At 39.1% G+C, this 21,382-nt stretch overlaps 1 protein-coding gene across 2 annotated transcripts in view; it reads right to left on the bottom strand.

Annotated features, from left to right (window-relative positions):
* LOC133614519 (serine/threonine-protein kinase DCLK1-like) overlaps positions 1 to 17,468 on the bottom strand; it is a 33,440-nt gene extending 15,972 nt beyond the window's left edge. The window contains exons 1-4 of one of the 2 annotated variants that reach the window (XM_061972522.1): positions 17,216 to 17,468; positions 10,598 to 10,979; positions 10,171 to 10,517; positions 2,560 to 2,659 (exon numbers count right to left, since the gene is read on the bottom strand). In XM_061972522.1, coding sequence (XP_061828506.1) covers positions 2,560 to 2,659; positions 10,171 to 10,517; positions 10,598 to 10,958 — 808 coding nt within the window. In that variant the 5' untranslated portion in view covers positions 10,959 to 10,979; positions 17,216 to 17,468. The remainder of the gene's footprint in view (positions 1 to 2,559; positions 2,660 to 10,170; positions 10,518 to 10,597; positions 10,980 to 17,215) is intronic. The other variant, XM_061972523.1, reaches the window with a different exon arrangement.
* Positions 17,469 to 21,382: the final 3,914 nt, after the last annotated feature.

Here is a 21,382-nt window from a genome sequence, read left to right as displayed (position 1 = left end):
TTTTTTTAGGAATTAAAGTATATATATATATATATATATATTATAAAGCCTATTATTTGCACACTATTGGCTATTGATGCACTGGAATTCGGCCGCCGAAAAATACTTTGATCACCAAAACAGCGATGCCGAAACCAGATGTTGTGATGTCGTAAGCAATACATACGCGACTGTCTGTAGTGAACGCAGCATGTATCCAAGATATACTCGCAGACAGCAATCTACATAATGTGCAATGTGCAAATATGGAGAAGACAGTAAGAAGACAAGGAAAGAAAATGCAGTTGGAGCAGCAGTGTGAAGCAGATGGGATGTCAGGCTCGCTGTTCGTCGCATGCATTGAGTGACAGACGTAAAGAGTCTCCAAACACAAATACAGTCTTCAATAACACCAGAAAAAGATGCTAAATTTGTTGCCAGTTGTTTTCCATCCATCCATCCCATCCATTTTCTACCGCTTATTCCCTTTTGGGGTCGCGGGGGGCGCTGGAGCCTATCTCAGCTACAATCGGGCGAAAGGCGGGGTACACCCTGGGCAAGTCGCCACCTCATCGCAGGGCCAACACAGATAGACAGACAACATTCACACTCACATTCACACACTAGGGCCAATTTAGTGTTGCCAATCAACCTATCCCCAGGTGCATGTCTTTGGAGGTGGGAGGAAGCCGGAGTACCCGGAGGGAACCCACGCAATCACGGGGAGAACATGCAAACTCCACACAGAAAGATCCGGAGCCTGGGATTGAACCCCAGACTACTCAGCAACTTCGTATTGTGAGGCAGACGCACTAACCCCTTTTTCACCGTGCTGCCCTTTTTTTATTTTTATTTTATTTTTATTTTTTTTCCACATTCACCCACACACACATTCACACACTGATGGCGGGAGCTGCCATGCAAGGCGCTAACCACGACCCATCAGGAGCAAGGGTGAAGTGTCTTGCTCAAGGACACAACGGACGTTACAAGGTTGGTAGAAGGTGGGGATCGAACCGGGAACCCTCAGGTTGCTGGCACGGCCACTCCCCCAACTTCGCCACGCCGTCGCCAGTTGTTTTCATTAAAGAAAAATCACTAAAAGAATTGGAGAAGTCTCTAAAAACTTGAAAAATGATCCAAGTAAATTGTACAATAAGCAGCAGCAATTAAAAAATAGAGCAAATCAATATAAACAAAAAAAAAGTTGATATTAATTGGTAATACCACAGATTCATTTTTAAAAATATGCATAAATTTTTTAAAGAAAATATATGCATCATTGCAGATTAGGCAAATTATACAATGACATCATGTTGACCACGCCCCCGCCGCCACAGGTATGTTGGCAATATGGGGGAAACCCTGCTTGCTGCATGTTAATGTCATGTTTCATTTAACAGTAGAGTATAATAATAATAATAACAATACAGTCCTACCTTGTCACGTGATCCAATCCAATCCACTTTATTTATATAGCACATTTAAACAACAAAATGTTTCCAAAGTGCTGCACAACAATATTAAAAACAATATTCAAATATTATCCTTAGCTCCACCAATGACTGAATAAAAACAAAAAATAAATACATATAAAAACAATATAAAATAAATATGATTGCTTCAAAACAGACAACAATTAAGCATATTTTACATATAACTAGCCTAAATAAAGTGGTAAATTGAGTCATATTTATGTCTTGTACTGTATGTCAGTGCAATATTTGTCTTATTTTTAATTATGTTGTGGCGATTGATAAAGATTAACATCAAGCAGGACTTCCGTTTCTGGGTTAAAGGTGAACACTACTAACAACACGGCGGTAAATCTTGGCGCTACTGTATCTTTACCGCTACAATCAAATTGAACAACTTTTTGATGCACTACATCTTCAACTCTCATCAATGACACATCTCCATTGGTGAGTACTGTCAAAAGACGAGATGTAGCAGTATCGGCGCGCCACTTAATACAAGACTGTTATCAGCCATCATCAGCTGTACGGGCAATGCTAAGTGGATGTGAACTCTAGTGATTCAAGGATACATTTAATCTTTGACACCAATGGCAGCTCCACATAACATTGGTGAGCCTTGTGAGCCATGTGGACTGACAACACGGAATGTTAACAACATGGCTAATGATCGTAGCTGCAACTGTCAAGTTGACAAAGTTTTTGGCGCGTACACGGCCAGTTCTAACTAAGAGGAATTACCCAGGATAGGATGAAATATTTTCATGTACTGGCCGTGTCTTAGTGACTGGGCGACAGCCATAGCAATGACACTCGGAGGACCCGTTGTAATCTACAGAAGAACACACTCAAGGTTACTATATTAGGTCAAATTAGTGTTCAAGTGACAATTTGTGTTTTAGTTCATGTTTAGAGGGCTCTAATTTTGTTAAAAAAATATCTAGATGCTCATAAACAGTTATTTTGCTCTAACAATGAAAATATCCGATTTTATTTATAACAATCCTACTTCTCGAAAATGTGTTTACCACGGTTAAGCCTGGAACCAATTTGCCACGATAAACGAGCATTTACCGTGATATCAATCTACAAAGACAACACTTACCACTCTCATCCAAACTGAAGTCGTCTTGGTATCGATACTTCTCGGGCCCACAAGCAAAGAATATGTCGTCCTCCCCAAAAAAGTCCTGAAGGCATGTTACCTGCAAGGAATAACGTCTGTATCAACATAAATATCACTTTTTTTAATGGAAAATAAACTAATGTCTTAGTGGATGCAGCTTATTTTCTCATTAAAAGGAAGCTAAAGCCAGCTCATAAATAAATAACACTGATGGAGTCCTGACCTTCTCCTTAAAAGCGGTTATTGATACTCTTAACTACTGTTCCTTTGTTTGCTCTCACAGGGAGAGCACCCCTGCCATCATAACCAAAGCAGTTAGTGCTTATGGATTTGATTTGGCGACTTCAAAAAGTCTCCGTAAACTGAAGATTTAATACATGTATTGTGTAAGTGGGTGGCAAAACAAGCGTTCCGAATGGCAAGATATCAAGAGAGCAGATGATGACAGGGAAAACAAAACCTACTAGAAGCGTTCAGAGCATTATAATACATTATTCATAATTTAAGTGTCAATATTAGGAGGTTCTTTGCAAGGATACACAATGTAAGTGAAGGCCACACCAGAAACCCAACATAATGTCCTTAAAATCAATCCTTTTTATCTAATGGCTCAAATATAAATTTATAGAAGTGGGAATTTTTGGGCCCTTCATGATTCAATTTGATTCAGAATCGATTCTCGATTCAACATGATTCTCGTAATATATTATTTGGTACCGGTATATAAATAAAAAAATAAAAACTTTTCCAAACAGGTTACAGTTTACAAAACACCGTCTTGGATGCTGACATGCGACTTACATGCGCAATGTTGGTGTAAAAAAACCCGCCTTTTTAAAGTCTATTTTTAAAGTCTATTTTTAAAATGTATTTACAAAATCTCAAAATGTTATTACATTTAATAAAAAAAGATAGGGCAACTCCAACTCCTATCCAATCCATTTTTACAATACTTATAAAGAATAATAAGTACTAACAATAGAAATTTACAAAGCAATTGAGAAGACTTGCCAATTCTATTAACAATTTTATTAAAAGTTCAACACTAAAAAAAAGGAACATAAATGATTAAAAGCAACAGTATCAATAATAATAATAATAATAATAATATTATTATTAATATCAAAAACACTTGATTGTTTTTAGTCAAAAAGATTGATTCTTAAAAAAAAAATTTAACCGCAAAAAAAAAAGGATATATATTTTAAATTGATTCTGGAACATTAGGAGGTTAGGATTTTTTTTAGCACCCCTAATCATTTCTATTGTCTGAATCTTACATAAAATAAGCAAATGAGCAAAAGGGAGTGGCTTTATTAAATCTCAACCAAAAAGGTCTGCCAGACAATGTATATATTGGTTTAATGTGGGCTTTTGCACACCAGACACGCCCACCGACTCAGATGGACCCCTGCCCCCCACTGGTGTGCTGTCTGGCTCCCATAGGGAGGGGAGCGTTGCCAAGGAGACCAGAAAAAAAAAGAGAAGAAAACAGGGAGTGCTGACCAGTGAAAACCAAACAAGCGTGAATCATAATAAGGCATCCTCACAACAGACGTGCAAATGCTCAGTGTATGTAGGCCAGTTGTGATGGTGCTGCTTTTTATTGATCACTTGTGCCTGCTGGCTCCATCAGGCCTGCCCCCACCCTATCCCAGCATCACGTGCAATTATCGACTGGCTCACTTTTAAATCATTTGAACCAAATGACTTATCTGGTGTCAAAGAAGGTCATCATTATGAGGCGTGTGACGCACGAGAGAGCCAATGGACAGGTGGCGCTCTACGCGGTGTTGAAACGTTTGTTTGAAGTGAGAGACTGAGCGCGGCGGTCGGCCGGTCAGCACGCCAGAGAAACCGGACTCATTTTCACAGTAAATTCCTAAAAAGATCTAAGTGTTTTATACCGGAGTCTACACTCTTGAGAAATACTTTGGTGTCATCAAGATGATCCAGGCAAAAATAAAAGTGCTGCATTTTAGAATTCCCTAGATCCTGTTTAGTTATCTGAATACAAGCACAGTCACATGTTCAGCCCTGCTAATTGCACTTCTTATCTAGCCCCTTCTATATTTAGCCCTCGGGTAGCACCAACTACGAAAAGCTATTTTCGAAAACTTTCATCTTTATAAAAGACATTTACATTTTCTGATGCAATATCGCAATTAATATGAAGATGATGCCTAAGTTGTGGCTTTAAAATAAAACTATTTCTGGGCTCCTGGGTGAGGATGACAGGGAACATCTCCTGTGTTCAACAGCCAAGTCACAGCGAGCAAACGCATCTCCTTCTTCCTCATTTAGTAACAGTCACTGAGTTCACAATTGGGATAAGGAAATAATAGCACAAAGTATCTCCTCTACAGCAGGGGTGTCAAACTTTTACTGAGGGACGCACACTGAAAAATCAAAGCACCGTTACAAAACATCAGGGTTTTTTCCATCTATAGGGCTCCACTTAAGTTTGGTCCCGGATACCCAGAAGGGTCTCAGTCTCGTGTGAACAAATACGTCATATATAATATTTTTATGGTTAAATCTCTAGATCAACTTCAGTGCTATAAATCGATATAAAGTTGTATTTTTTTTAAAAATAAAACCCTGTTTGTTATGGCAAAAACACAACATTTACAATATATCCACCCTCCAATTAAAGTGGAATATTTGATGTGAAGTAATTTGAGCCTTTAATAGGTCAATAGTTCTTAACAACAATTTGATTCATTATTATTGTTTGAGCAATAACAGTTAAAAAAATCCCACCTAAATTCTTAGATATCCAAAAGGGTACTGCCCAACTCATAAAAATGTTAAAACTGAGTCATACATTATTTTTCTTTTTTTACTTTCAACACTTAAATCTCCAGATCAACTTCAGATCTATCAGTCAATTATAGGTTTTTATTAATTTATTTTTTTTGGTTTGTTTGTTTTATGCCCTTTTTGTCATAAAAAAAAACTTAATTTTTATGGCAACGACTCAAAACATGTAATATTTTCTCTTAAAAATATTTTAAATTGGAATATTTGATGTTAAGTAATCGGAGTCTTCAATAGGACAATAATTCATAACAACATTGATTTTGATTCATTATTTTTTTGAGCAATGACAGATTTAAAGAAAAGAACAGCCTGCATGGCAGCTTTGTGTTTATGCTCTTTTACTCCACTTTTCTGTGTTTTTTTTGTAATAGTATTTTTTAGAACTGTTAAGAAAAATAGCTGTGGGCCGCAGTTTGGACACTCCTGCTCAACAGGGAGTGGAATTCATTTGAGAGGAGATGCTACTGTTTTGTATGCACTCTAATACAGTGGTCCCCAACCACCGGGCCGCGGCCCAGTACCAGTCCGTGGACCGATTGGTACCGGGCCGCACAAGAAATTTAAAAAAATAAAATGTTTTTTTTTTGTTTTTGTTTTTTTAAATCAACATAAAAAACACAATATATACATTATATATCAATATAGATCAATACAGTCTGCAGGGATACACTCCGTAAGCACACATGATTGTATTTCTTTATGACAAAAAAATAAATACATACATTTAAAAAAAACATACCGGTCCGCAGCTACAAAAAGGTTGGGGACCACTGCTCTAATAGACCGATATTGTCTTTGTGTGTATGTATGACTTAATCAGAGTGCAGAAATATGCTGATAAAGATAAGTTAGGGTGCCATAAAAATGTTGGTTATGTAATGCTTGACTCGCATTACTTTTGCATTATTTCACAATAGAGGAGTGAGCAAGTATGCGTCCTCGGGTGCAGAAAAAAACGTTGACATTAACATAGAGACGTGTGCATAATACAATTACAGAGCGGCGGGGCAAAGCCGCATCCATTACATGTGGGGTGCGAGATGCCACAAGCCACCTCAGGACAACTCGGTCATGCAAATGTTTACATTTTAACAGCTGGCTCCCAGCATGCCATTGTAGTCTTGCCTGCACGGGTCAGTTTGCCCATCTTCTACCCACTAAAGAGCACCCAATTAATTGCCTCATAGTTAAAACTGTACTTTCTAACCTCCAATACAAGCACTGTGACACACAGAGTAAAGGTTTGTCAGTACACAGCGAGTATGTAGTGGCAAGCAAAGGGGATTCATTATTATATTAAGGGTGCAGCAGAATGCTAACATTGCAACAACTCAAATAGCCAGGGGATCTAAGCAATAATCTCACTGAAAGCTGATTTTTATTTGCTCTAGTCTCATGCAAGGCGCCAGCTGTTCCTTCTACACAAAATTGCAGAAATGGGTCCCGTGTTGGGATGGTGGGATTAGAACTTGGCCATGTGCTCCATCTTGCTACCGCCGCATCCCACAGCCCTTTCACACACACTACTACACTTACAGCGCTGATATCACCGGCCACTGCACCGCTCTGCAGCAGTTCCTTAGCAACCGGCTCAGGAAACCATGTCACCATGGAAACCATGAACACCATCAGAGACGAAGGGAAGAGGTTTTTTTTTATATTTTGTAATAATGTCCTGAGCACAGTCACGAGTTTGTGGACATGCTGCGTTAAAGAACTCAGTGGGATGTAATTGCGTTGTTCATTAGTGAATGAGTTAAATAAAATGTCATATGACAATACTGTCAAGTAATATAAAGTAATATAAATTACAGAAGTTGTTTCGGTACAGAGGAAAAGAAGAACATGACAGTAAAGTCACTAAATGAAATTGATCACCAGGCGTTTTAGCGGATACATCCATCTAACTTCCGCACTGGCAGGAAGTACCGGTACATTAAACCGAGCCCTGGAAATCTAATTTACCATCCCCAGTGGATGTATGTTTAAGAAAACAAGTCTCTGAACTGGTTCAAAGGCCTGTGAAAGTGAACTCTTAATCAAAACACAAGAAATAAGATTTATCACACAATTTGTGAATATATAAGTGCAAACAAGTTTTTTGTGTGTCATTTATTAATTTATGTATGGTATTTTATTCTGGCTTGTCCCAAACTTTATCAGATGGTGATTTTATATTCTATCCTCTTTATGGGGAACTTTGAATACATTTTACAATTTATAATCAAACCAAGTGTTTGTATTGCTTGTTATGTGGTACTGTTAGTCTTTGCATTGCACGCATGAGATTTACTGTATGTTTGATGGATGTCCTGATTTTGCTGGCTGCAAAACAAGTTCACTAGGAGTGGGAATCTTTGGGCACCTAAACTATTCAATCTGATTTTGATTCCTGGGGTAACGATTTGATTCAGAATCGGTTCTTTATTCAAACTGATTTTCGCAATGTATTATTTGGTATAATAATTATGAAAAAGGGTTTAAGAACAGATTACAGGTCAGAAAACTTCTGGTTACATGGAGATAGCCTAAAAACGTGTGTGTGTGTGTGTGTGTATATATATATATATATATATATATATATATATATATATATATATATATATATATATATTGTTTTGCAGGTTTCCCTCAGGGGATTTTATACATATATATAAAATCCTGCGAAACAGGCTTGTAGGGATGATATAGCCTCTTGTGTTTTTTCCTGACCTAACGTGTATGTATATATATATATATATATATATATATATATATATATATATTTATATATATATAGTCGAGGTTTCTGTGGTTTGTCCGTTATACAGTCCTCAATACCGGGGTAGAGTGGAATATACGTTAGGTCAGGAAAAAACACAAGAGGCTATATCATCCCTACAAGCCTGTTTCGCAGGATTTTATATATATGTATAAAATCCCCTGAGGGAAACCTGCAAAACAATATATATATATATATATATATATATATATATATATATATATATATATATATATATATATATATATATATATTATATATAAACCTGCAAAACAATATATATATATTTGCAGGTTTCCCTCAGGGGATTTTATACATATATATAAAATCCTGCGAAACAGGCTTGTAAAACAATATATATATATATATATATATATATATATATATATATATATATATATATATATATATGCCAAATTTTCAAAGAGAACGGCCTACGGATCACGATTGAAGCCAACAAGCAAACCGTCAACTTCCTTGACGTCACTTTCAACCTGAGAAATAACAGCTACCAACCATTCACGAAACCCAACACAACAACACTCCAATATGTGCACCATGACAGCAACCACCCACCCACCACCACGAAAAGAATACCTACCGGAATTAATAAAAGGCTATCGATGCTGTCATCTAGCAAAGCTGAATTTGACCAAGCAACCCCCCCGTACCAAAAAGCCCTTGATGAAAGCGGATACAATTTCACCCTCACCTATGAACCCACGCCAGGAAACCAGCCAAAAAAGAACAGAAAACGAAACGACATCATCTGGTACAACCCCCCATACAGCAAAAACGTCTCAACTAACATTGGACACAAATTCCTCAATCTGATTGACAAACACTTTCCCAAAGACAACACCCTAAGAAAAGTATTCAACAAGAACAACATTAAATTGAGCTACAGCTGCATGAACAATATACGACAAATCATCTCAAACCACAACAAAACAATTGCAAATGAGCCGTCGGCCCCCGGACAGAGCGACTCCAAAACCAACAAAGGCTGTAACTGTCGAAAGAAACCTGATTGCCCTCTCAACGGGGGGTGCTTACAAACATCAGTTGTCTACCAATCTAAGGTAATACGCAAGGACATTAACACATCCGACACATATGTAGGATTAACCGAGGGAGAATTCAAAACCAGATGGAACAATCACAAGGCTTCTTTCAGGAACCAAAACCTGCGGAATACTACAGAACTCAGCAAACACATTTGGGACCTCAAAGACAATAATGTTGAATATTCAATAACATGGCAAATTCTTGCATCCAGCACACCTTACAATAGTGGTAATAAAAGATGCAACCTATGCTTGAAAGAGAAACTGTTTATTATTTACCGTCCAGACCTGTCATCCCTCAACAAGCGCAGCGAAATTGTAACAGCATGCCGCCACAGACGGAAACACCTCCTAGCCAATCACCACGCCCCTACGCCAGCCTGTACCCACCCACTCTGTGCCCTATATAAACCATGGTATGTGAATGCTCCCATTAAAATCTCCTGATGATTGAGGGTACCCCCCCTCATGAAACAGGCCTGTAGAGATGAAATAGTCTTGTGATTTTTTTTCCCACACATACATATATTGCGCTCTACTACGGTATCGAGCACTATTTTTTGGATAACCTTATTAAGACATATATATATATATATATACATATATATATATTGTTTTGCAGGTTTCTCTCAGGGGATTTTATACATATATATAAAATCCTGCGAAACAGGCTTGTAGGGATGATATAGCCTCTTGTGTTTTTTCCTGACCTAACGTATATTCCACTCTACCCCGGTATTGAGGACTGTATAACGGACAAACCACAGAAACCTCGACTATATATATATATATATATATATATATATATATAAAAACTATTTTTTGTGCAGCCCTAAAGTTTATATTTGGGTAATAATAAAATAACCTAACTTAACAAACAAGTAATGACCTGGCTAATTATGCTGCCAAACAAGAAAAAGAGGCTTGCATGGTACCTACCATCTTGCCATCAACAGTGAACAGCCTTTTCACGGTGCCGCTGTCCAACTTAATGGCGTCCGTGATGTCGGTCATGACCTGCTCGAACGAATGCGCCGTCTTCTTGTTGAGTAAGACGCGCACGGCCTTGCGAGGCTTCACTCCGCTGCGAACTATGGTGACCAGTTTGGGCTTGATGAAGTCTTTGCTTTCCCGAGTCTCCGGAGATCCGGCTCTGGCGCTGCCAAGAGAAGGAGGGTCGCGGGAAGACGCGGCTGTCTTCGCTGCTGCGGACCAGTTGGGGTTGACGTTTTTGGTGTATTCCACCGTCTTGTAGGGCTCGAAGGAGGCACACACGTAGCTTTCTCCTACAGAAGATGCAACAAGACATTTATTTGGCTTTACGTGAACTTGCATTAGTGTGCACCTGTTCAGGAACACAGCCCACCTTCCACCAGTTGGTCCATGCTCATAATCCTTGTCGTCCCATCAATGGAGTATATGGTCCGAACCCCTTGGGGTAGGTTGACGTTATCAGACAGCGCTCGCGTGAGGTCGGCCAGGAGTGCGTCGATGGACCGGAATCTCTCCTGAGAAATGGCGTACACAACCCCTTGGAAGTAGCGATCCCCGTTGCGGTAGAAGCGAACCTTTTTGGCTTTCTTCTCCGACGTCAGCGCTTGTAATGTCTTGGTTCTGTACAAGCTGCAGTGGGCGCTGTGAGTGGGACTGGGGAGCCCGTTGCCTCTGGAACCCCTGCGGGCGTACCTCTGTGTTTTGTCCCGCCTGTCAAAGTGCTCCAGCTCCATGCTTTGTGATGCTTTTACACCCTGTAAGATAGAGAGAGATGCTGGTAACGCTAATAAGTGAAGTGTAGGCACTTTCCTTATGGAGCAGGTCCAGAAGCGCACTCCTGATACATAAAAGAAAAACAACTAGAGCTCAGGTAGGCCTGGGCACTATGTCTAAAAAATTGTATCACGATATACAGTGGGTACGGAAAGTGTTCAGACCACTTTAAATGTTTCACTCTTTGTTTCACTGCAGCCATTTGCTTAAATCAAAAATGTTTATTTTATTTCTCGTTAATGTACACTCAGCACCCCACCTAGACAGAAAAAAAAAAAAAAAGTATAATTTTTTGCAAGTTTAATAAAATAAAAATCACACGTACATAAGTATTCACAGCCTTTGCTCAATACTTTGTTGATGCACCTTTGGCAGCAATTACAGCCTCAAGGCTTTTGAATACGATGCTACAAGCTTGGCACACCTATCTTTGGCCAGTCTTCCCCATTCCTCTTTGCAGCACCTCCCAGCCCCAGGCTCCATTAGGTTGGATGGGAAGCGTTGGTTTGTATCGAGGATGTCTCTGTACATTACTGCAATTATCTTTCCCTCTATCCTGACTAGTCTCACGGTTCCTGCCGCTGAAAACCATCCCCTTGCCACCAGCATGCCTCACTGTAGGGATGTTATTGGCCTGGTGATGAGTGGTGCCTGGTTTCCTCCAAACATGATGCCTGGCATTCACGCTAAAGACTTCAATCTTGTCTCATCAGACCAGAGAATTTTGTTTCTCATGGTCTGAGAGACTTTCAGGTGCATTTTGGCAAAGTTTTTACAAAAAATGGCTTCCGTTTGGCCACTCTACCATACAGGCCTGATTGGTGGATTGATGCAGAGATAGTTGTCTTCTGGAAGGTTCTCCTTTCTCCACAGAGGAATGCTGTAGCTCCGACAAGAGTGACCATCGGATTCTTGGTCAGCTACCTGACTAGACTAAGATGAATGCAGCAATTTACAGAGACATCCTGTACGAAAATTAACACTTCTCATCCAACCTGATGGCGCTTGAGAGGTGCCGCAAAGAGGAATGGTTGAAACTGCCTTGTGCCAAGCTTATGGCATTAAATTCAAAAAGACTCGAGGCTGTAACTGCTGCCAAAGGTGCATCAACAAATTATTGCGCAAGGGGTCGGAATATTTTTTTTTTTTTTTAATACATTTCCAAAAAATTCTACATTTCTGTTGTTTTCTGTCAAGATGGAGTGCTAATGAGACATAAAATGAACTTTTTTGATTTAAACAAATGGCTGCAATAAAAAATATTGAAACATTTAAAGGGGTTTGAATACTTTCCGTACACGCTGAAGGTGTTTTACATCGGTCAATATCAATAGCTATCGATATTTTTTATGACCTACTGAAAATAAGAACCAGTCTAGGAAGAAAAAAAAACAGTAAATGTGAACATTTTCATTTAACCTTCCATTGATTATATCCCCTCAGCTATCAAGGCAGAGAGGAAAGAAAATGTCAACACAAACCTGGAAAACAATCAATGTCAACAACATTTTAAAAAAATCACATTGAACACTTAACCATAACAACTTAAAATTAAGGTGCAAAAATAAGGAATATGTAAGAATTCTTTAATATAGTGCACTGAAATAGTGAGAGATAGAGAAACCTGAGAAGAACTATTTTCTGCAGGTTTAGTGCCGGCTCAAAGGTGAACGTGGCTAAGGTGGTGTGGTCTTTGGTCTGACCACACACAAAAAAACTGCCATACTGTTGACATGAAGAATCATCCGCGGGACAACAAGATGGCGCAACAAAACATGATAGTTAATACTGTTACCTGATTGGCAGTTCACGTGTGACTCCCACTGATCAGTAATCACTTCCTGCCTTTGTTCGTGCAACCAACATTGCTTCACAACTTCCGGTTTCTTCCGACGAAGAAAAGAAAATATATCAAACTTTTTATCGAATACAGGTTTTACTGTTATAAATTACGTGTCTATCGCGATATATGTTGATATCGTTTTATCGCCCAGCCCTAAGCTCACGAATGGAAGTACTTTGGCGACAAAAAAAAGGAAAACTCCCCTCTGCAGAGGAAACCTTAAACAGAATTGACACATCTCAATTTGGAACTTAACTAAAGTGATCGGGAAAATGTTCCAGAAGTAACACAATAAGTTGTCGGTAGAACAATAATGTGCAACATCCAGACACTTATGCTCATGTTAACTGCTAGCTTGAGCTTGTTTGTTTGTACAGTGCTACCTAGGGATGTCGGCCGCCGATATTTGCAAAAAAATGCGTATCGGCAAGGCATGGGAAAATGCCGATCCAGATTCAGTTTAAAAAAATAAACTCCGGTCCGTGTTTTCCAACGCACCAATTTAAATAATACATTTCACTTTTCTGCTGCTCCCTAATTTCCGTTCCGCATTTTCCAGCACACCTTCAACACATCCACAGGTCTGTGGATTCTCACGCAGTTGCTTTTCGCTGCGGACATTACACGACAGGCTCTTCTCACTCTTTCCTGTGTCTCCCTCTCACAGACAGCAAGCGCACCTTCTTACACACGTCACATACTGTCACGTCATACGTCACATACGTATACGTCCTCCCCGAGCAGAGAGGTAGCAGCATGGCTAACGTTAGCTGTGATGCTAGCGCAGCCGCTAAGGTGCGCGCCTGTGCAATTGCGCTCTGCGCACGGCAAATCTATGCCACGCACAAAATCAAATAAAAAAATAAGTGCATAACAATTTTGGACACACGGACACGACAGCGAAAACAGTTTCCGTCATCATTGTTCAAATATTGTAACGTCTGTCGAGACGCGTATCTCCATTCGGTGCCACACGCCCACACTATGAAAATGCCGAGGCAAACATTTCCAGATCAACACCGTATGAAAAAAATAGTGATTTTTTTAGTTGTGATTTCGTTCTCTGCATGAAAGTTTAAAAGTAGCATATATTAATGCAGTATGAAGAAGAATGTTTTAATGTAGACACATAGAATCATTATACTGCTGTGATTATATGCATCAAGTGTTCATTCAAGGCTAAGGCAAAATATCGAGATATATATTGTGTATCGCAATATGGCCTTAAAATATCGCAATATTAAAAAGCCATATCGCCCAGCCCTAGCTCAATGATGCCATTTCTGTTTGTCATGTATAATTTTGTCTATTTTGTGTTTATCCTTGAATAAACAGGTCAGTTTCTTGTTACCAACCATTGTGTATTATTCAAAACTCCCCTAATTCAGCTGGCTAGTTGTTATCAAGAGTACTAAAACCCTTTTCAACATGATTCTGACAACTAAGTAGGCTAAATAACTTTAAACTTTAATACATGCTCGGATAGGCCAGTATCGGTATCGGTCAGTATCGGTATCGGATCGGAAGTGCAAAAACAATATCGTTATCGGATCGGAAGTGCAAGAACCTGGATCGGGACATCCCTAGTGCTACCTCAACTTATAAAAGTGCCCTGACTAAAAAATGGTTTGAGATAAGAACTGTCGCTCGATAAATGTTATGTTACAAGCATCCCCGCCATTAGTTGTGGTAGAAAAGGCCGAGTGAACTCCATAGGATCCGCCTAAAACATCTGGTCTTACTCGCTAGCATTAGCTTGCAGCTAGAGATTGTGCGTACCTTTATTTTTTCAACCGAGGTACAGTAAGGAAAAAAGTATAAGACCGTGCTAAAAAGAAAAAGTGGATGATATGCATTGGATAAAAGAAAGAAACATGACTGAGCCTGTCGCCAACTTGGCGAAGCAATTCGAGTGTAGCACTACTCGTCTACACCATACTGAAGCAGAATTAGTCCAACGCCAGCCAGAAATCTTAAAATATTATCTAAAACGCCAGACATTTATTCATGAAAATATGTAGAAGCTGGTCAAGGTGTGTTTGACGGAGCCGAACCTGGAAGGAGATACTCTAGAACAGTGGTTCTTAACCTGGGTTCGATCGAACCCTAGGGGTTCGGTGAGTCGTGCTCAGGGGTTCGGCGGAGGTCAAGACACACCCGACTCATCGTGTGAATAAAAACTTCTCCCTATCGGCGTATTACGGATACGGCAACAGCAGAAGTCACACTGATTTGCAGGTGTGTAATTTGTTGTGAGTTTATGCACTGTTTTGGTTTTTTTCTTTGAACAAGGTGATGTTCATGCACGGTTCATTTTGTGCACCAGTAAAAAAACATGGTAACACTTTAGTATGGGGAACATATTCACCATTAATTAGTTGCTTATTAAAATGCAAATTAGTAACATATTGGCTCTTAACTCGGCATGGCCTTATTATAACCCTAGCCCTAACCCAGGGGTTGGCAACCTTTACCACTCAAAGAGCCATTTTGACCCGTTTTACAAATTAAAGAAAACAATGGGAGCCAAAAAACTCTTTTGAAATTTAAAATGAAATAACGGTGCATATAAAGTTTTTTTTTGCTTTGTGCTATGTATAAACAAACTATTATGAGTTACATTTATGAAATCAATGAACGACTGTAGAGAAAATGAAATTAAATTTCTGCACGCAACAAAACGTTTTTAACTCCCATGATTTACGTGGACCCCGACTTAAACAAGTTGAAAAACGTATTCGGGTGTTACCATTTAGAGGTCAATCGTACGGAATATGTACTGTACTGTGCAATCTACTAATAATTAGCCCGGAAGAGTTTGGGCTGCAAGGGATTCTGGGTATTTGTTCTGTTGAGTTTATGTTGTGTCACGGTGCGGATGTTCTCCCAAAATGTGTTTTTCATTCTTGTTTGGGGTGGGTTCACAGTGTGGCGCATATTTGTAACAGTGTTAAAGTTGTTTATATCTCCACCCTCAGTGTGACCTGTATGAGTGTTGATCAAGTATGCCTTGCAGTCACTTACCTGTGTATGCAGAAGCCGCATACAACTTTTGACTGGGCCGGCATGCAGTTAGTATGGTGAAAAAGCGGACGCGATGACAGGTCGTAGAGGACGCTAAAGGCAGGGCCATCACGGCACGCCCTCAATATCGTTGTACGGGTGAAAATCTGAGAATGGTTGCCCCGGGAGATTTCCGGGAGAGGCACTGAAATTCGGGAATCTCCCGGAAAAATCGTGAGGGTTGGCAGGTATTCAGCTGAGCCGCATCAGACTGATCAAAGAGCCGCATGCGGCTGCGGAACCGCGGGTTGCTGACCCCTGCCCTAACCAAATAACTCTAAATTAAGTCTTTGTTACTTAGAATATGTTCCCCTAGTGTCCAAAAAACTCTAAATTAAGTCTTTGTTACTTAGAATATGTTCCCCATACTAAAGTGTTACCAAAAACATATAACTTTGTCTTGAATTTGAAAAAAAAAAACATTTTATTTTTCACTAAAGAAGGGTTCGGTGAATGCGCATATGAAACTGGTGGGGTTCGGTACCTTCAACAAGGTTAAGAACCACTGCTCTAGAAGTCCACTTTCCAAGGTAAATGCTTTACATTATTATTACATGAATTCATAAAAATACTGTAATTGTTAGTAGTACATCTATTGTATTGTTTAGTCCCATATTTCTTATCTAAAAGGTTTGTTTTTTGTTACATGTTAAAATTGAGCAGGTTTTTTTTCTTCAATGATTTGAGATACAAGTGTTTTGATTTAAGAGCTCCGTCACAGAACCAATTAAGCTCAGATGTTGAGGTACTACTATATTGTTTGTATCAATTAAAATTACTTTAGCGGTCAACTTCTTTTAACACTTATACATGTTAAAAATATACATTTGTGAGGCAATTTCTGCAACATCCATTAAAAATCCAGCGTTCTGTTGTTTTGATGTATTATTAATCCAGTAGTTAGGCTATTTTTACATTTGTACGAGAGTTATGAATGTTTACCTGCAATTCAAAGGTATAGGTATATTGGACACAGACCCTGGGACAGATTATTTCTATTTCAAATACTTTCTATGCGAAATCCAAACAAATAAGAGGTTGACCAGCGTCACGGAACAGATGTTGTCTTTGAGCGCCTATTCATACAAGCTATTCTGCTGCCAGGACACATAAACAGCATGGGGCATGTCACACCCATCCCATGCTTCTTGTTCGGACATTTACAATCTGGACATTTCTCAGTCTATTACGGGAAATAATGTAACGCTGTACAGTAGCACAGTATAAAAGCATGGACGTTCTTGCAAAGTATAAACACAAAATACAATATAAAGCCACTAAATGCAATTTTTAAGTGCATTTTTATCCTACCTTTAAGATGCAATCAGAAGCCAAAAAAAGGTGAAACTTCCTTCAATGACTCCTGTATTCATTGGATGTCATAGATGGACAGTGAGCCCCTTTGTTGCTGCGTGTGAACGCCCGCCCGCCGTGTGCTTCCACGCCGAGGGAGAGGAGGCAGGGATGGAGGATGGAGGATGGTGGATGGTGGATGGAGCCGGTGTCCTCCCCCCCACCCTGCTCGTCACAGTCCTCCTTCCTCCCCCCTCCGACACTGCGGTGATCACAGGGGCGCCCTGGCTGTGTGCACTCAAGTAAAGTGCGATAAGACTGCAAAACAAATGGATTAGTTTAACATACTTCAACATGACCTCAAACGTAGTGTATGCAACGAATCACTCAACAAGAGGACTTGTCTAGGGCAGTGTTTTGCAACCTTTTTTGAGCCAAGGCACATTTTTTGCGTTGGAAAAATCCGGAGGCACACCGCCGGCAGAAATCATTAAAAAAACGAAACTCAGTTGACAGTAAAAAATCGTTGTCGCAATTGTTGGCTATGACTTTAAACCATAACCAAGCATGCATCAGTATAGCTCTTGTCTCAAAGTAGGTGTACTGTCACCACCTGTCACATCACACCCTGACTTATTTGGACTTTTTTTTCTGTTTTCCTGTGTGTAGTGGTTTAGTTTTTGTTTTGCACTCCTATTTTAATGGCTTTTTCTCTTTTTTTGGTATTTTCCTGTAGCAGTTTCATGTCTTCCTTGGAGTGATATTTCCCGCATCTACTTTGCTTTAGCAATCAAGAATATTTCAGTTGTTTTTATCCTTCTTAGTGGGGACATTGTTGATTGTCATGTCATGTTCGGATGTACATTGTGGACGCCATCTTTGCTCCACAGTAAGTCTTTGCTGTCGTCCAGCATTCTGTTTTTGTTTACTTTGTAGCCAGTTCAGTTTTAGTCTTGCTCTGCGTAGCCTTCCCTAAGCTTTAATGCCTTTTCTTAGGGGCACTCACCCTTTGTTTATGTTTGGTTTAAGCATTTGACACCTTTTTACCTGCACGCTGCCTCCCGCTGTTTCCGACATCTACAAAGCAATTAGCTACCGGCTGCCACCTACTGCTATGGAAGAGTATTACACGGTTACTCTGCCGAGCTCTAGACAGCACCGACACTCAACAACAACACATAATTTGCAGACTATAATCACTGGTTTGCAAAAAATATTTTTAACCCAAATAGGTGAAATTAGATAATCTCCCAGGGCACACCAGACTGGATCTCATGGAACACTAGTGTGCCGCGGCACAGTGGTTGAAAAACACTGGTCTAGGGCAGGGGTCGGCAACCCAAAATGTTGAAAGAGCCATAATGGACCAAAAATACAAAAACAAATCTGTCTGGAGCCGCAAAAAATTAAAAGCCATATTACATACAGAAGTGTGTCATGGGATTAAGAGGACTTAAATGAAACTAAATGACCTCAAATATAGCTACAAATGAGGCATAATGATGCAATATGTACATATAGCTAGCCTAAATAGCCTGTTAGCATCGATTAGCTTGCAGTGACCAAATATGTCTGACTAGCACTCCACACAAGTCAATAACATCAACAAAACTCACCTTTCATGCACAACCTTAAAAGTTTGGTGGACAAAATGAGACAGAAAAAGAAGTGGCATAAAACACGTCCTAGAAAGTCGGAGAAAGTTATACATTTAAACAAACTACGGTGAGTTCAAGGGCCGCCAAAATTAGTAGGACAAAACGGCGCTCGCCAAATATACTCGAATCAGTGAAGCATGTTTAATATAAACAGTGTGCTTGGTAACAATTAGGGAAGTTTGTGTCATGTTTGTCCTGCTACAGAAACCATATTAAAACAAAAATATTTTTTTTTCCCCTCATCTTTTTCCATTTTTCATACATTTTTTGAAAAAGCTCCAGAGAGCCACTAGGGCGGCGCTAAAGAGAGCCGCGGGTTGCCGACCCCTGGTCTAGGGCAGGGGTCGGCAACCCGCAGCTCTCTTTAGCGCCGCCCTAGTGGCTCTCTGGAGCTTTTTCTGAAATGTATGAACAATGGAAAAAGATGAGGGGAAAACAATCTATTTTTTGTTTTAATATGGTTTCTGTAGGAGGACAAAAATGACACAAACCTCCCTAATTGTTATAAAGCACACTGTTTATATTAAACATGCTTCACTGATTCGAGTATTTGGCGAGCGCCGTTTTGTCCTACTAATTTTGGCGGTCCTTGAACTCACCGTAGGTTGTTTACATGTATAACTTTCTAGGACGTGTTTTATGCCACTTCTTTTTCTGTCTCATTTTGTCCACCAAACTTTTAAGGTTGTGCATGAAAGGTGAGTTTTGTTTATGTTATTGACTTGTTGGAGTGCTAATCAGACATATTTGGTCACTGCATGACTGCAAGCTAATCGATGCTAACATGCTATTTATGCTAGCTATATGTACATATTGCATCATAATGCCTCATTTGTAGCTATATTTGAGGTCATTTAGTTTCCTTTAAGTCCTCTTAATTCAATTTATATCTCATGACACACTATCTGTATGTAATATGGCTTTTAATTTTTTGCGGCTCCAGACAGATTTATTTTTTGTATTTTTTGTCCAATATGGCTCTTTCAACATTTTGGGTTGCCGACCCCTGGTCTAGGATGTACCCCGCCTTCCGCCCATGTACAGCTGAGATAGGCTTCAGCAACCCCCGCGACCCCGAACGGGACAAGCGGTAGGAAATGGATGGATGGATGGCATCAGTTAGCTTTAAACTTGAGTCTAAATTGGCTACGTCAAAATGCCACTAATTAAAATTAGTTTTGCTTTTGGTCATAAGAAGTCACTAAAAAAAGACTTTTGACCAAAAAAAATATATCCAATATGACAATGTTACGTAGCTAGGTGTAGCCTACCTGCGTAAATCGTTTGATACCAACTCTACGGAGGCGCTTTTAGTTGACACAAACAAGTTAATTGTATAGTTTAAAATTAGACATTTTAGTCTTAAACGTTATTTAAGTCAAGGTTAAAAAGAAGCACATGTAAAATTAATGTGACTGTATAATTCCGATAAACATACCCTGGCTAATAAATGACACAGCGAGCTACTAGCTGGCTAACCTTCAGTTCTTTTATGTGTTACGGAAGCCGACAAGCATTTTCTTTTCAGCGCACAGCTCTAATATATATATGCAACATTTTTGGAAGCCTGTTTGTTTACGCCACTAAAAAACTACCCCGGTGGTAACTTAGTCATAGTTATGGGAGTCATAATGTTGAGGTAAAAAGTCGAAATTATGAGATAGAAAGTCGACATTGTGGTATTGAAAGTCAAAATTATGAAATATAAATTTGTAATTATGAGAAGTATTTTTTTTTGCATCTAATAATTTTATTTTTGTATCTCATAATTTTGACTTTTCCTCTAATTTCGATTTTTGTCGTACTTTGATTTATTATATCATGGTTATGATTATTTATTTTTTAATCTCATAGTTTGGACTTTTTATCGCATGATTAAACATTTATATCTCATAATTTCGATTTTTTTTTTTTTTTTATCTCACAGCGTCGACTTTCTATCTCAGGGGTAGGGAACCTATGGTTCTCGAGCCAGATGTGGCTCTTTTGATGACTGCATCTGGCTCTCAGATAAATCTTAGCTGACATTGACACGATAAGTAACGAATAATTCCGCTGGCAATCACAGTGTTAAAAATAACGTTCAAAATATAAAACATTCTCATGCATTTTAATCCATTCATCCGTTTTGAAGTATTGAAGTATTTTATTTATTATTGGTTAGCTTCAGAATAACAGTGTTATTAAAAAGAATAAGAGACTTATTATACTCTAAAAATGTTGGTCTTACTTAAAAATGCACGCATTTAGTTGTATTCAGTGTTAAAAAAATATTATATGGCTCTCACGGAAATACATTTTAAAATATTTGGCTTTCATGGCTCTCTCAGCCAAAAAGGTTCCCGACCCCTGTTCTCTCATAATTTCGACTTTTTACCTCAAAATTATGACTTGCACTGCAAAAAGTCAGTGTTCAAAAACAAGAAAAAAAAATACAAAAATTAGGGGTATTTTATTTGAACTAAGCAAAATTACCTGCCAATAGAACAATAACATTTGCCTTGTCAAGACTTTCCAAAACAAGTAA

Source organism: Nerophis lumbriciformis, linkage group LG17, assembly GCF_033978685.3.
Source record: "Nerophis lumbriciformis linkage group LG17, RoL_Nlum_v2.1, whole genome shotgun sequence".
Classification (NCBI taxonomy): domain Eukaryota; kingdom Metazoa; phylum Chordata; class Actinopteri; order Syngnathiformes; family Syngnathidae; genus Nerophis; species Nerophis lumbriciformis.
Note: the sequence above shows the minus strand (reverse complement) of the source record. Positions and strands in the feature narration are given on the sequence as shown.